The sequence below is a fragment of the Chiloscyllium plagiosum genome, chromosome 1 (genome assembly GCF_004010195.1).
Source record: "Chiloscyllium plagiosum isolate BGI_BamShark_2017 chromosome 1, ASM401019v2, whole genome shotgun sequence".
Taxonomy (NCBI): Eukaryota; Metazoa; Chordata; class Chondrichthyes; order Orectolobiformes; family Hemiscylliidae; genus Chiloscyllium; species Chiloscyllium plagiosum.
This window is the reverse complement of record NC_057710.1, coordinates 126322597-126337415: the sequence shown is the minus strand read 5'-3', so window position 1 is coordinate 126337415 and position 14819 is coordinate 126322597. Positions and strand designations below refer to the sequence as shown.

Genomic DNA, 14819 nt, shown 5'->3' with positions numbered 1-14819 from the left:
CTCTCTCTCTCTCTCTCTCTCTCTCTCTCCCTCTTTCTCTCTCTCTCTCTCTCCTGTAAGCAAGAGTGTTTATGGGGATTGTTGCAAGTAGTTGGAATAGCACCATTAAATTGGGATAATCTGTTGAGTTTTTGGATAGGTTAAGTTATTCTAGATTATGTCCTCTTTTGTTTGGGTTTCATTCTGTTAACTTCTAAATAAATCTGTTTTGTTTATAATTAAGTGGTTGGGCCAGCTGCATCCCTCCCTGGACTACCCACATTATACCTGCTTAAAATGACTGGCAAAGTTAGGGTCTGGGCTACTTTTTTGAAATGTTTACAGGTGTCTGGCCTGGTCCATAACACTCTTCTGATCTGTATATGCAACTGCTGAGAAACACTGTAAAGTATTTAGCTTGGCCAAAGAACATTTGAAGACTGCTCAACAGACAATGGAAACTAGTGCAGATAAAAGGCCAAAGCTAAATTTTATTGTTGGAGGTGAATTATTAGTACTGTTGCTTGATTTTGGGAAACCATTGAAAGCAATTTTCAAAGAACATTATCAAAAAATGCTATCTTAAATTTTTCTATGCTATAGAGTAGTAGTGGATTTTCAATTTTTTTTCTGACCTGTAGTACTGTCGTGGCATCTGACAAATATATTAGAAATGGGTGATAAACTTGAAAGGACAGAGGAATTTCAGTTTCTCCAACATTGAACTGTTTTAAGTTATAGTTTTGCAAGTTAGTCGTTAGTGTTGCTTTCTTGTCTTTGGTTAAAACTACTTAATTGCAATAAATAGTAATTTTGTTGTTAATAAAAATCTGGTGTGCATATTCTTATAACCTGAATTAGATGATTAAGTGAAGTTTAGTAGTTTAATCAAATTTTCACATTTGTGACGATTCTGTGGATCGCGGGGCTTGATTTCCAGGGAACTGTGACAAAATTTGGCTCTTTACCCACAATTTTAAAATAAAAACAATGTAAGCCTGGGTGTAGAGTTAGTGTAAGTGAATAAAGGATAAAGACCATGTTTTGTATTAAGAAATATAAAATGGCTCCAGGAACTGCCAAAACATTCCTGCCCGCTATTTATGGCAAGTTTTAAGAGATTAGAAAAGCTAGGTTGGTGGAATTGGCAAACACATTAGAAGTGGCATTACCTGCATAGCCAAATAGTTCATGTTGAGTTATAGTTAAAGCAAGTTGAGGAACATGAAGTAGTTTGAAATAGAAAGGGAGTGGGAGTTGAAAAGAATGGAAATGAAAAAAATAGAATTGCAAGGAAGAAGAGAATAAGTACATAATCTTTAGATTATGCACTTTCTAAAAACGAACGTCAGATGCTGATGCACATTGAGATGAAAAAATGTTAGTCATAATCTAAATTCCAACATGTAAATGTTGTACAGGCCCTTCAACATTTGAGAAAAAGGAAGCAGTGTTGTTCCATGTCATTTTGAGGAAAAAGGAAGCAAGGCAACTAAGTTGGCTGAAGGAAAGCTAGGAGAAAGTAGCACTGCAGATGCTCAGTAGGCTGAGGAACTGAATAATTATTTCGCATCAATCTTCATGTTGGAAGACATGAATAATATCCCAAAAAATCAAGAAAGAGCAAGGGGGCAGAGCTGAGCATGCTGGCCATCACCAAGGCGAAGGTGCTAAATAAACTGAATGGCTTGAAGGTGGATAAATCACCTGGACCAGATGAACAACACCCTAGCGTTCTAAGGGAGATAGCTGAAGAGATAACAGAGGCGTTAGTGGTGATCTTTCAGGAATCGCTCGAATCAGGAAAGGTCTCAGAGGACTGGAAAATCACTAACACGACACCCCTGTTTAAAAAGGGAATAAGGCAAAAGACAGGAAATTACAGACCAATCAGCCTAACCTCCGTTATGAGTAAGATCCTGGAATCCATTGTGTAGGATGAGATTTCTGATCATTGGAAGTATATGGTAAAATAGGGCATAGTCACCATGGAGTCATCAAGGGGAGGTCATGCCTGACAAATCTGCTAGAATTGTCTTGAGGAAATATTGAGCAGGTTAGACCAAGGAGGGCCAATGGATGTTATCTACCTGGACATCAAGAAGGCCTTTGACAAAGTGTCGTTCAGGAGGCTACTGAGTAAGATAAGGGCCCAAGGTGACAAAGGCAAAGTGCCAGCATGGATAGAAGCTCAGCTATTAGGCCAAAAGCAGAGTGTGGGGCTGGAAGGGTCCTGCACAGGATGGCAGCCAATGACAGGTGGTGTTCTGCAAGGTTTAATGCTGGGACCACAACTTTTCACTTTAAACGTTTAACAATCTAATTGAAGGAACTGAGGGCATTCTGGCTAAGTTTGCAGATGATCCAAAGATAAGTAGAGGGACAGGTGGCATTGAGGAGGCGGGGAGGCTGCAGAAGCATTTGGACTGGTTTGGAGAGTGGACAAAGAAGTGGCATTTGGAATACAAAGTGGGAAAGTCTGAGGTCATGCACTTTAGTAGGAAGAATGGAGGCATGGACTATATTTAAAATGGGGACAAAATTCAAAGTCTGAAAAGAGACTTGAGAAACTCCTGGCCTAGGACTCCCAAGGTAAACTTAGAAGTTGAGTCAGTAGTTAGGAAGGCAAATGCATGATGGCATTTATTTTGAGAGGACTTGAATATAAAAGCAGGAATGTACTTCTGAGGCTCTATAAGGCTCTGGTCAGACCACATTTGGAGTATTGTGTGCAGTTTTGGGCCCCATATCTCAGGAAGGATATACTGGCCCTGGAGTGTGTTCAGAGGAGGTTCACGAGAATGGTCCCAGGAATGGAAAGCTTATCATACAAGGGCCATTTGAGGACTCTGGGTCTATACTCTGTGGAGTTGAGAAGGATGAGGGGATATCTAATTAAAACATACAGAATATTGAATGGCCTCGACAGAGTGGATGTTGGGAAACTGTTTCCATTGACAGGAGAGACTAGGACCCGAGCACACTGCCTTAGAGTAAAGGGGAAGACCTTTTAGAATGGAGATAAGGAGAAATGTCTTCAGCCACATAGTGATGAATCTATGGAATTAATTACCACAGAAGACTGTGAAGGCCAGATCGTTGAGTATATTTAAGACTGAGATAGGTTCTTGAATATTGAGGGTTATGGGGAGAAAGCGGGAGAATGGGGTTGAGAAACTTATCAGCCATGATAGAATGACAGTAGACTCAGTGGGCTGAATGGCCTAATTTCTGCTCTGTCTTCTGATCTTCTGGTGGAGAGTCAGAGTCAAAGTGTGACACTGGAAAAGCACAGCAGATCAGGTGCTTCTCGAAAGTATACCACTGCCTATGCAAAGTAAATTGACAGCTAGAGCAGTTGAAATGAATATTTCACTGTCCTCCCTCCTGACAAATTCTATTCTTGAAACGGAAAGGACAATTTTTACCACTTAATGAAAGGTTGCGAATAAGAATATCCAAAACCTTGTGTCCTAATCCTAATCAGAGTCAAAAGGATTGGAAGGGAACAGAAGGCAGACAAGTTACCTATACATAACATGACTTTAAATTAATGAACTACAGTCAGTTCTTCTATAACGTGATGGTTCCGTTCTTGTGCAACCCCACGTCATAGAAAAGTCATGCTTTAGAAACAGTGCTTCCTGTTGGTGCTGTAATCACATTACAGCCAAAACATGTTTTAATAGTTTGTGTTGTAGAAATAGTGTCCCCACTTCGTCAGTTGTATTGCAGTGAATTTGCGTTGACAAAATGCGTGTTATAACAGAACGACCTGTATAATAATTACTGATGAACAATTAATCACAATATGGTTCGATGGCTGTAAGTTTGGGGTCGACTTTTACATGAGAAATATGAAGAATTTTTTAATGCCAAAATGCATGAGGTTGACATTTAGATATGACCTTTTTTGACACTAGTTTATGCAGTTTGAGTCTGGAAAACATGACTTATGCTTTAATGAAGAATGGAAAACTATGAGAGTAGCATCTACTTCGATTTTTCAACTGTGCTGAAAGATGTGAGATTTACATTTTTGAATGTTAAATTAGTGTTTATGAATTTGGTATGTTTGTGAAGGGTCTTAATAATTAACCAGGTCAGTCTTTTCAGAACATGATTTTAAACAGAGCAGATGACTGGAGGCCTCCTGGAGAGTTCATGGGTTTTTGTTCATGTTGTGGGGTTTTATAACAAGAGAAAAGATATATCAAGCAACCATTTAGCAGAAGCTTACATGAATAAGTTTTTTTTTAAAACGTTAGTTAAACTTTTGAATTCAGTTATAAATAGACTGGATGGAATTCAGATGTAAGAGTAATCTCTCCTTGATAGCGGAATTTGTGCAGAGCAGTTGAGGGAATAAGTTAGCTTTTGTAAGTGTCTCAGTTATGTGAGTCAAAGGGCAAGGCCCTGAAGCTCTCAGGACTGAAGCAGTTAAGACTACCTACAGATTTGATGTGGCAGGAAAGTTTCTTTGGATTTTAACTACAAAATGATGGAATTGGGGAGCTGGTGGGACTTTGTTTTGCAATGTATTTGAAATCTTTTAAACTGCACTTTTTGTAGGCAGCTTGCTTTCCTTTACATTATTTTTTCTTTCTTTTGAATAATAATGTTTAATTGTTAAAACTGAATTTTTAGCCTAGTGTTTTGTATCTTGTCATACTCAAAGTGAAGAACCTGTGTTATTTTGAACTATTTATCATTTCAGGAATTAGAATATTGTAACTCTCATTGTAATGTTTAGTGGGAAAACAATTTATTATTAGGTGTAACATTTCACAAAGATAAAAAAATTAATTTGCTTTGTGAGAAAAGCATTGATCCTGCAAATATCTGTTTGCTAAATGCCTAGAATATCCTGATGAAGAGCTTATGCTCAAAACGTCAACTCTACTGCTCCTCAAATGCTGCCTGACCGGCTGTGCTGTTTCAGGACCACACGTTTTGGCTAGAATATGTATAGTATACATTTCAGCTACTAGAAATTTCCCAAAGCAATTTACAGTCCCAATCAGTCGATACAGTACCAAATAGTCATACCTGAAATCATGGCATTTAACAAAAATGCATGCCACAAGTGTTGCATTATAATCCATAATGCCAAACATGTTTAGTAATTGTACATGTAATGGTTTGACATGATTCTTGTCTCCACTGGGGCAGAAGTTGGATAGGAGCCAAGAAGCACATCATTAGGTCATCAATGTGAGGGAAATACAAAATCAAACAAAGACCATGTCAAATTTGAAAATTTCACTTTGTTCCGTCTCTAGTTGGGAATGGGCATGGGAAAATAAGTGACACAAAGGTTTTGTGAAAACCTAATTAGTTATCACTTTTAGATTTTCCTATGTAAAGTTGACTCATTTGGTTGTACAGAATTTGAGACACTGAAGACACAGTAATATTGATGTGAAATTGAACCAAACATTTTACAAATGTAATGCAGAGAGTCGTGAAAAAAGGCGGGTTCTTAATTTTAAAAAGCCAACTGGCTTGGTGTTGTGCACTTCAAATTTGATCAGTTGTTCCGTAGGCATCAAGTAAGTTTTAAAGAACAAATACAAGAATTAACTAAGAGCAGCTTTGGTATCTGGAGACTTATTGTATTTCTAAATCTGTTTTCTCTGCCCTCATCCAGATCACTCCAAACCTTTTCAATATTTCACTATTGTGCTACTATCTCTTTTTTTAAAAAAAATTCTTGTGTGAACCCCATTAATTATATTTAATTAGCAAGTGTGTTTTTATATATTTTGGTTCTGTAATTATTGCAAAGTCAGAACAAATGTAACAGGTGTTTAAATTAACTATGGGATAATTATGGTAGAACAGATTACATAAAAGTAAAAGTCTTTTTTTTTGCTTTCTAGATATACAACGTTGTCTTATAGAGCCCCTGAAATGATTAATCTTTATGGAGGAAACTCAATCACAACAAAATCTGATATATGGGTGAGCAAAACTTTTAAAATCTCTCAGGACTTTACAAGTATTTTAAAATATGTGGGATTAGAGGGGAACAGATATACTTGCCAGATCCTTACAGGTGTGATGTGAGTAAAATTCTGTATGGTTGAAGATGGAACCCTGCTTGAGGAAAGAGAACCATTTATCTTCTAATTGGTTTTGCAGGAAGGACATAAGGGGTGGTAAACTATTAAATGGGAAAAGTGTGCCAGGAATAGGAATTGTCTCTGGCCTGAGGTGATTCAGAGATCCTCAAGAAAATAAGACGTGGGTTCAGAATGAGTGTGGAGAAGCCTCGACAGAGACTTGGTCTGGTGGGAAGAGGGGAAGGGAATCGCATTTAGTGTTTATGGTAGCTTTGAATGTGGTTAATACATTGTAGAAGTTTGATAGAAGTAGGTAGCATAATTATTGCATGTGCTTTTTTTTGTGACATCTGTGCAGGTTCTTAGGTTGCCATCCTTAAGTGCTTGCTCTAGTTATTGTACGAAAATTGTCCGTTTTTGCCAGAGATAGGAGACTTCTGAATATTTATCTTTCCACGTTTTGGTACAAATGAGTTCTGCTATTTACAAAGATCACCACTGCCCTCCAGTGGCACAATGTTTTGTCGTTCAGTACTTTGTATAGAGCAAACTTGAAAGCATCGTTCATTTTGTTAATCATGTGCAATTGTTAACACCAAGTCGGTGTTATGTCAAAATGATCTCATGCTAAATTGGTTTTTCTCCTCTGGTATTGCAGACTAGAATACAAAATCTATTTACCTCCTGTTCAATGTCTCTTAGTTTGTTTTCTGTTTCTGCTGCTTCCTTGCTTCCTGTCTCTCATTCTCTAATATTTTCTCTTTATTCCCCTCTTCCATTTCCTTTCTCTTGTACTTTCACCAAATGCCTAATTCTAACCCTTCTTGTGACTAGCTAAAATTGTATGAATTCAGATATCAGAGGCATTGTTTTCACCTAGAGCTGGTTTTTAGTATTTAAATGTTCATACTGTTGGAATCCGATGGTAATAATCATGGATGTCAAAGATACTACAGTATTTTATGATCATATGTTTTTAGGAAGAGAAATGTTTTTAATGAAAGTTAGCTGATCTCCTGTGATGCCTGATGCAATACTTTAGTTTTTGTAAAACTGCAAGTTTAGGAAGGACACTGTCACCCAGAGTACATATTGGGGAATTATGAGTTACTTCCTGTTGATCTTGAATTTATAAACCGTCCAATACTCTGTAAAGGGTCTGCTTAAATAAAACCTATTATAATTTGAATTTTTTTAAACTCAGGTTGGGTGACTGTCAACTTTAAAAAAAGATTATCTTTCTACAGTTTGCAATGTATCTCAGAAAAGTAAAAAGTACGGACAATCTTACAGAGTACAGAGTCCAGAATTTCACCTGTTATGGTAACATAAGTTTATATCTGTAATGTAAAAATCTTTACAGCATTCTAAAACAAAGTATGCTGCAGGCAGTAATACACCAAATAGCCAAAATTTTGTTCAGAGATCGAATAGCAGAACTAGTTAAGGAGAAAAGCGAGCATGAAGGTGTAGCAAAGAAATTTCAGAGCTTGGAACAGCTCTGAAGTGGTACGGTCACCAGTGGTGGAGCAGTTACGTAAAAGCAAAATAGCATGAATTCTGGAAATCCGAAATGAAGCAAAATGCTGGAAATGATAAGCAGGTCTGGCAGCGTTTGTGAAGGGAGAATCAGTGTTAATGTCTCAAGTCAAGAATCTTTCTTCAGAGCTGAAAGTAGATATGTAATACATTTTAAGCATTTGAAACAGATGTCGGAGGAACAACAAAAGGAAAGGCATGTGATAAGGTGAAGGGCAGGAGAAATTAACTGACAGATGGTTACATGGTTCAAAAAGTAAAGGAGATGGTAGTGATTGTAGGAAAGAAAGAAAACATTACTGAGAATGGTTGAGTGTGGCCGAATAACTGTTGCAATGAAAAGCTTGAAAAAATGAGATTTGAAGGGTGAGAAGATGGTGGATGAAAAGAGTGCATGGTTTGAAATTGTTGAACTCACGTTGAGTCTAGAATGCTGTTAAGTGCCGAAGCAAAAGATGAGAGTCCACTCCTCGCACTTTGCTGCAACAACGCAGAAGACAAAGGATAAATCTCCATGTGAGAGCAAGATAGGGAGTTTAAACTGACAGTCTGTTAATTACTCCTGAGTTTTGCTGCAGAATGAGAGATGATGTTCCATAAATTGTCCACCCATTCTGCAAGTGGTCCCCCCACTGTGGAGGAGTCTACTTTGTGAGCAGCAAGTAAAGTATACTGAATTGAAACCTGGTAAGGGTGTTTGGGACATTGGATGATGAGGAAGAAGAGGTAGAAGACCAGGTGTTTACATTTCCTGCACTTCTTTGGAAAGGTTCAGGTGGTGGGGGAAGGGTTTTAGCTTTTGTACCCCTGACCTGGGAAAGGAAGATGTTTGGTGGTGCCACCACACTGGATGTTGCAGGAATGGTGAAGGATGATCCATTGAATGTCAGGTTGGTTGTCTGGTAAGTGAGGGCAAAAGGAGACCCTTATCAGTTGGTGGAGATGGTGAGAACACAAGTGTGGAAAATGGGTTGGAAGTATTTGAAGACCCTGTCAAATGTGGGGGTGGATACTTGGCCTAGGAAAAAGAAACACATGTCAGAAGTATTGTGTTCAAAGGTTGCCCCATTATAACAGAACTAAGCCAGTCATCATACCTGGTTTTCTGCTAGTCAGTCAATCTTCCATCCATGCTCATATGTTACCTTTCTGAAGAAGGGCTTATGCCCAAAACATCGATTCTCCTGTTCCTTGGATGCTGCCTGACCTGCTGCGCTTTTCCAGCAACACATTTTGAGCTTTGATCTCCAGCATCTGCAGTCCTCACTTTCTCCCCATATGTTACCTTCTACAACATGAGCTTGTACTTACAGTATATGTTTTGGGACCTTGTCAAATTCCTTCTGAAAATTCAAGCATGGTATGCTGCAGATACATCTGTTCATGATAGTACCGATAAGCATGACGTCATAGAGATGTACAGCATGGAAACAGACCCTTCGGTCCAACCCGTCCATGCCGACCAGATATCCCAACCCAATCTAGTCCCACCTGCCAGCACCCGGCCCATATCCCTCCAAACCATTCCTATTCATATACTCATCCAAATGCCTCTTAAATGTTGCAATTGCACCAGCCTCCACCACATCCTCTGGCAGCTCATTCCATACACATCGATGCCCCAGCCTATTCAGCCTCTCCCTATAACTCAAATCCTCCAACCCTGGCAACATCCTTGTAAATCTTTTCTGAACCCTTTCAAGTTCCACAACATCTTTCCGATAGGAAGGAGATCAGAATTGCATGCAATATTCCAACAGTGGCCTAACCAATGTCCTGCACAGCGGCAACATGACCTCCCAACTCCTGAAGTCAAAGCAGACATTGTCCTACCTTCACATTAATTACATCTTGCATTGTATTGTGTGGCACTAAGAAACAAATTTGAACAAATCTCTCAATTCAAGCCTGTGTATGCATGTGGCATTATGGGCCATCAGCAGCAGAAATGTACTCCCAACACATTGTGCAACCTCGTGGTTTAGCATATTTCCCACTCAAACGTTATCATCAAGCTAGGGGTTCAACACTGATTTGAATGAAGAGTGCACTAGGGCATGCCAGGAGCAGTGCCAGACATATCTGAAAGTGATGTTACCTGGTGAAAATCCAAAACTGGATGACTTTCATGCCAAACAGCATAAATACCATGTGATAGAGCTAAGTGATTTGACAATCAATGAATCAACACAAAATAGAAACTAAAGCATTCAAAACTATATCTAGCCTGAAGTATCCCCTGGATGATTCTCTTGGCCTCCTTCACATTAAATATTTGATCATTTCATTCACCTTTTCCTTATTAACCCCTCATTATCAATGTCTAGAGGACTCAAACTTCACTTTAACTACAATTGTCCTTTTCAATTCCTGTAGAAACTCCTATCATGTTTGTTTCAAGCCCTTCTCCACTGATGCACAGAGGTGGGTGGTGATAGGTCTTATGAAGCTTCCTGACCAAGGTTTGACCTGATTCCACATGATTTCATGGGGTTCAGAGTTGATTTTGAGGATTCCCAGCACAACTTAGCCTCGACTATCTTTATCACTGTGCCTCCATTCCTGGTGGGTCTGACCTGCAGGTAGGACAGTGTACACTCCAAGGTGGTGATGAATGAGATGTTTTTCAGTATGTCGACATTTGTATATTGTCACCTGACCTATCTGGGAGCCAACTCTCCTAATTTCATCACAAGCCCTAGATATTAGTAAGGAGGATTTTTCTTCCAGTTTGCCCTTGTCATTTCCAATACTGTCTGGTTTATTTCCATTGTGGCAGTTTGGTTTCCAGTAACAATGTTCAGACTTGATAGGCAGCATTTTAAGACAATACTACACTAACAATATCTCCTGAATTTTGATTGATTTTAATTTCCCATATTAGGGAGAGCTGTATGGTTGCATTTGCTTTTGTTATGCACCTTTTTTGTTTTGTTTATGGTAACAATTATACCCGGTAATTTTATTTGACTTTGCTTTAAAGTTGGCTAGACCAAGAACAATTCCTTGGAGCGTACTTGCCTAATTCCTGTGTGGCCGTTAATTTTCATAACATAAGCTCAGAAGCAAAGTTCCATGTGGAGTAGAACTGATATTTTGTTCTTTCCTCATTTTGGTACTGGAGATTTATGTTTCTCGAAAGCTTGGATTGTTTCTTCAACTTGAAGAATTCTTCACATTTTCAGCAATTGATGACAGGTTTTCTTTTAAAAATTAGCATGATGGATACAGTATTCTGACATGAATGTACAAAAAGCTTATTTATCCTCCTAAGACAAACTAGTTGTAACTGAAGTTTCAAGTAGATGCTAGCTTCGTAACAAGTTTTTTTAACCTTGTCAATAGATTAAACCAGTTAAAATTGTTATTCCATTGAGCTGTTCAGGTTCTCAGCTGTTTTTATGCCATTGTCACGGTAGGTGGGCTCCAATGGTAACTCCTCAAGAATGAGGCTGAGCTATGCTGACCTTTTTTTTTCTATTGAGTGAGGTGACTAGGTTTACATGTAAAATGTCCTTTCTCCTCTTCTCCCTGCTCCCACCCAAAAAAAGCGAATACTATATAGGTTTATTTCTTATGTGAAAGCAGTTGAGATAATAGGTGTCTTCCCAATTTTGGTTGGCCACTGTTTGTTTTGTTCATCCTTGTCAATGGTCAGCAGTGATATAATGTACTTTGTTTACAGGCCTGTTGTTGCTATTGTTTAATAGTTGGTTAATGGCATCATGGGCGAATCCTCTTTCTGCCTCAGAATGCTTTAACCATTAGAGATATGTAACAGAATGTACAGCAGGGGGATGGCATGATGGCTCAATGGTTAGCACTGCTGCCCTACAGCACCAGGGACCTGGTTTTGATTCCAGCCTTGGGTGACTGTGTCTGTTTGTGATGAGTTTGCACATTCTCTGTGTCTGCGTAGTTTTCCTCCAGATGTGGCAGTTTCCTACCACAATCCAAGGATGTGTAGATTAGATGAATTAGTCATGCTAAATAGCCCATAATGTTCAGGGGTGTATAGTTTGGTGCATTAGTCAGGGGTAAATGTAGAGTAATAGAATAGGGGAATGGGTTTGGGTGGGATACTCTTCAGAGAGTCATTGTGGACTTGTTGGGCCAAAGGGCCTGTTTCCACACTATAGAGATTCTGTCCGATTTCTAACAGAATTCAACATATCCCCATTCTTGCAGATGAGAATACTGTTCCAAGCTCTCATTCCCCAAGGTGTGCAAGGTAGAATCTAATATTTACTATGCCTTAATGGACTGAGTTAATTTAATACAGGGCCTTGATAGATTTTTGTTTCATAAAATATCTATATGATTTACAGTTGAATTTGTAGCTAACTTATTTAAAAGAAATTTAAATATTTTTGATAATATTTAATGAGATTAATTAATTTTCTTTAGGCTCTTGGATGCTTGCTGTACAAACTGTGTTTCTTCACTCTACCTTTTGGAGAGAGTCAAGTTGCAATCTGTGATGGGAGCTTTACTGTGCCAGACAACTCAAAATATTCTCAGAAATTGCACTGCTTAATGCGTATGTACAACAGTTTATTTTTCTTAGAATGATTTGGGCTCAATTTAGTTCACTTGGAATAGTTGTAAATATATTGGTTCCTGAAGTGACAGTTATGTGCTGACACTTCCTCTTAGTGTATTTTTTTTCCCTCACTGATACATTTTATTTAACAATGGATGCAAGGCTTAGTCTAACCTTGAAACTTGTACCCTAAAATATTGAGATCTCTTCTGTGGTTAGAAACATTCTTGTCTTGCTGATGAAAACTAAAATAGCTTTGGCATACCTTACTATCCAGAGAAATGCTGCTGATTTCAATTACATTCTTGACCACATGCTTGAAAAGTGTGTAATGTGCTAAAATGCTTCCCTCTTTCATATTCCTTCATGCTGAGCTCTTGAATTATTGAGGCAAACAGATGTCCATGTTCAATGCGCATGAAGCAGAAAACAATATGCAGGGCATACTCAAAGTTTATGGTTTTGTTCCTGAAAAATCATGGAGTTAAAATGAACTAACTTTAAGTGAAGCATGGTTTACCCATAGGAATCTGTTAAAGCCAGAGTTGGGTCCTGCATACATGTTCTGCTTGAGAAACAATGTGCAGGTTGAAATCCTATACTAAATATGGGCAGTACTGTGTTTTCCTAGCTGAAATAACTTGACAAAATACAATGAAACACCTAAATAAAAAAGAAATAGCATACAGAGCCATACATCATAGATTTAAAAATAATTACTTGCCTAATAACTTTAGGTTGACCAGGTTCCATCTAATTGTAGACATATTGGCAGGTCAGTAATTGACTCCATTGTCTCTGCCACTAGGCTAGAACTTCAGTGTGTATCAGGAGGTTGAAACTGCAAGTGGAGAAGAATAGTAGAACAGAGGGCAAAAGCAGGAGAAAGAACCATGGTGGGGGGCCTGTTAGAGCCAGGATGGGGCAAGGTGCTTACTTTACAGGCCAAGAGCCTGGCTGGGTGGGTGTATCTAGAACCTGATTGGGAAGGGCCGAGTCGGAGAAGTGCCCTGTTGTTAGAACAGACTCTAGAGACTTTATAAATAAGAATGGAGGTTGGGAGTAGGACCCAGGTAAGAGGGACTTAATTGAGTGTGTTTCTGAGAGAAGAAAGGGAAAGCATTGGGGAAAAGTTAATGTGGATTTCAACCACAGAGCAGGAAATCTGAAAGAAATGATGTTAAAGCAAAACGCAATGTTAAATGCATCTATTCATGATGTTTAAGGAAATCAACATTAAGCAGGAGCACCTTTATATCCAAAGTGAAAACTGAATGCAATGTTAATTGTGGCTGCTATTTAACAGTAAGGTATAGAAATAATATAATTTGTATTGAAAACTTTTTTGAAGCAGGTACTGTATTGTGAGAATATTCAGAGCCGAACAGATCCTTCTGAAGAAAGAAGGGTGCGTGGCGTGCAAATAATATTTTTAGTTCCCTGCACAGAGGAAAAAACTAACAGTAATTTAGTTTAATATACTGTGAATTTAATTTCTGCATTTAACTTGCATATTTTAAAACTTCTTGATTTTTGTGTCTAAAAGGCTACATGCTTGAACCAGATCCAACCAAGAGACCTGACATTTACCAAGTTTCAACTTTTGCATTTAAATTGACTGGAAAGGAATGTCCTCTGCCAAATATATTTGTAAGTATGTGTTTTTTTTTATAGTGTATTATATGGTGGCTCACTAACAATTTAGTTTGTCTTTTGGAGAGAACCTGTTAGCTGAAAAAGCTCTGACTGCAGTAAAATTTTGGCGCTATATAAATTACATAGTAATCTCTAATTTTTACTGCTAAAGTTTTATTATGTTCTTTTGCTATTATTTAGCTAAAGTCAGATCTAAAGCAAAATAAATACAGAACTTAGAAATATTTTTTGCAGTGATGTTCAGTCAGCTGTTCCCCTATGCCTGTTGCTTGTGCTGAATTCAGTTCCCTAGCAAACAAATTTGGGTAGCGGGACTGCAAGACCCGCTTTTAAGCTTACATGGTTACCAGTAACGTAATTTAAATTTTTGATCGTGTGTCATTGCAACTGAGCAAACACCATCAGACGTTCATGTCAGAATGTTAGATAAAAGTTTGTATAATTAATTCCAAGAAACTACAGCTTGTACTTCACCGAACACTGCACCTAGATACCAAGCACAATAAAAAGGAGTAGGGGCCTGGTCACCTGATTTCCAATACTTTCATACTGTACTCGTTTCACTGATGAGGAATGTTGAATTGATTTACTTTTACTGTTCCCCCTTTGTCTGAAATAGAGGTGTTTAATTTTGTTACTTTACTTTTCTCTTCCCTTTTAAAACAAGGCATGGTATTTTCCTTCACACTACTTGTGAAGCCCAATCTTAAAAATTGCCCCAGCAAGGTCTTGGGGGTTAAATTAGAGTTCAAAGAGACCTATGGGGCAACTTTTTCATAGGGAGTGGTGCGTGTATGGAATGAGCTGCCAGAGGAAATGGTGGAGGCTGGTACAATTGCAACATTTAAAAGGCATTTGGATGGGTATATGAATAGGAGGGGTTTGGAGGGAAATGGGTCAGGTTCTGGCAGGTGGGACTAGATTGGGTTGGGATATCTGGTCAGCATTGAAGAGTTGAACCGAAGGATCTCTTTCCATGCTGTACATCTCTATGACTCTATAATCAAAATTCTGGGAAATGGTTGATCTCGCTCTCT

At 38.5% G+C, this 14819-nt stretch overlaps 1 protein-coding gene across 2 annotated transcripts in view; it reads left to right on the top strand.

Annotated features, from left to right (window-relative positions):
• bmp2k (BMP2 inducible kinase) overlaps nucleotides 1–14819 on the top strand; it is a 96817-nt gene that overhangs the window by 44487 nt on the left and 37511 nt on the right. For both annotated transcript variants that reach the window (XM_043696310.1, XM_043696300.1), the window contains exons 6-8: nucleotides 5862–5943; nucleotides 11991–12123; nucleotides 13673–13776. In XM_043696310.1, the coding sequence (XP_043552245.1) occupies nucleotides 5862–5943; nucleotides 11991–12123; nucleotides 13673–13776 (319 nt within the window). The remainder of the gene's footprint in view (nucleotides 1–5861; nucleotides 5944–11990; nucleotides 12124–13672; nucleotides 13777–14819) is intronic.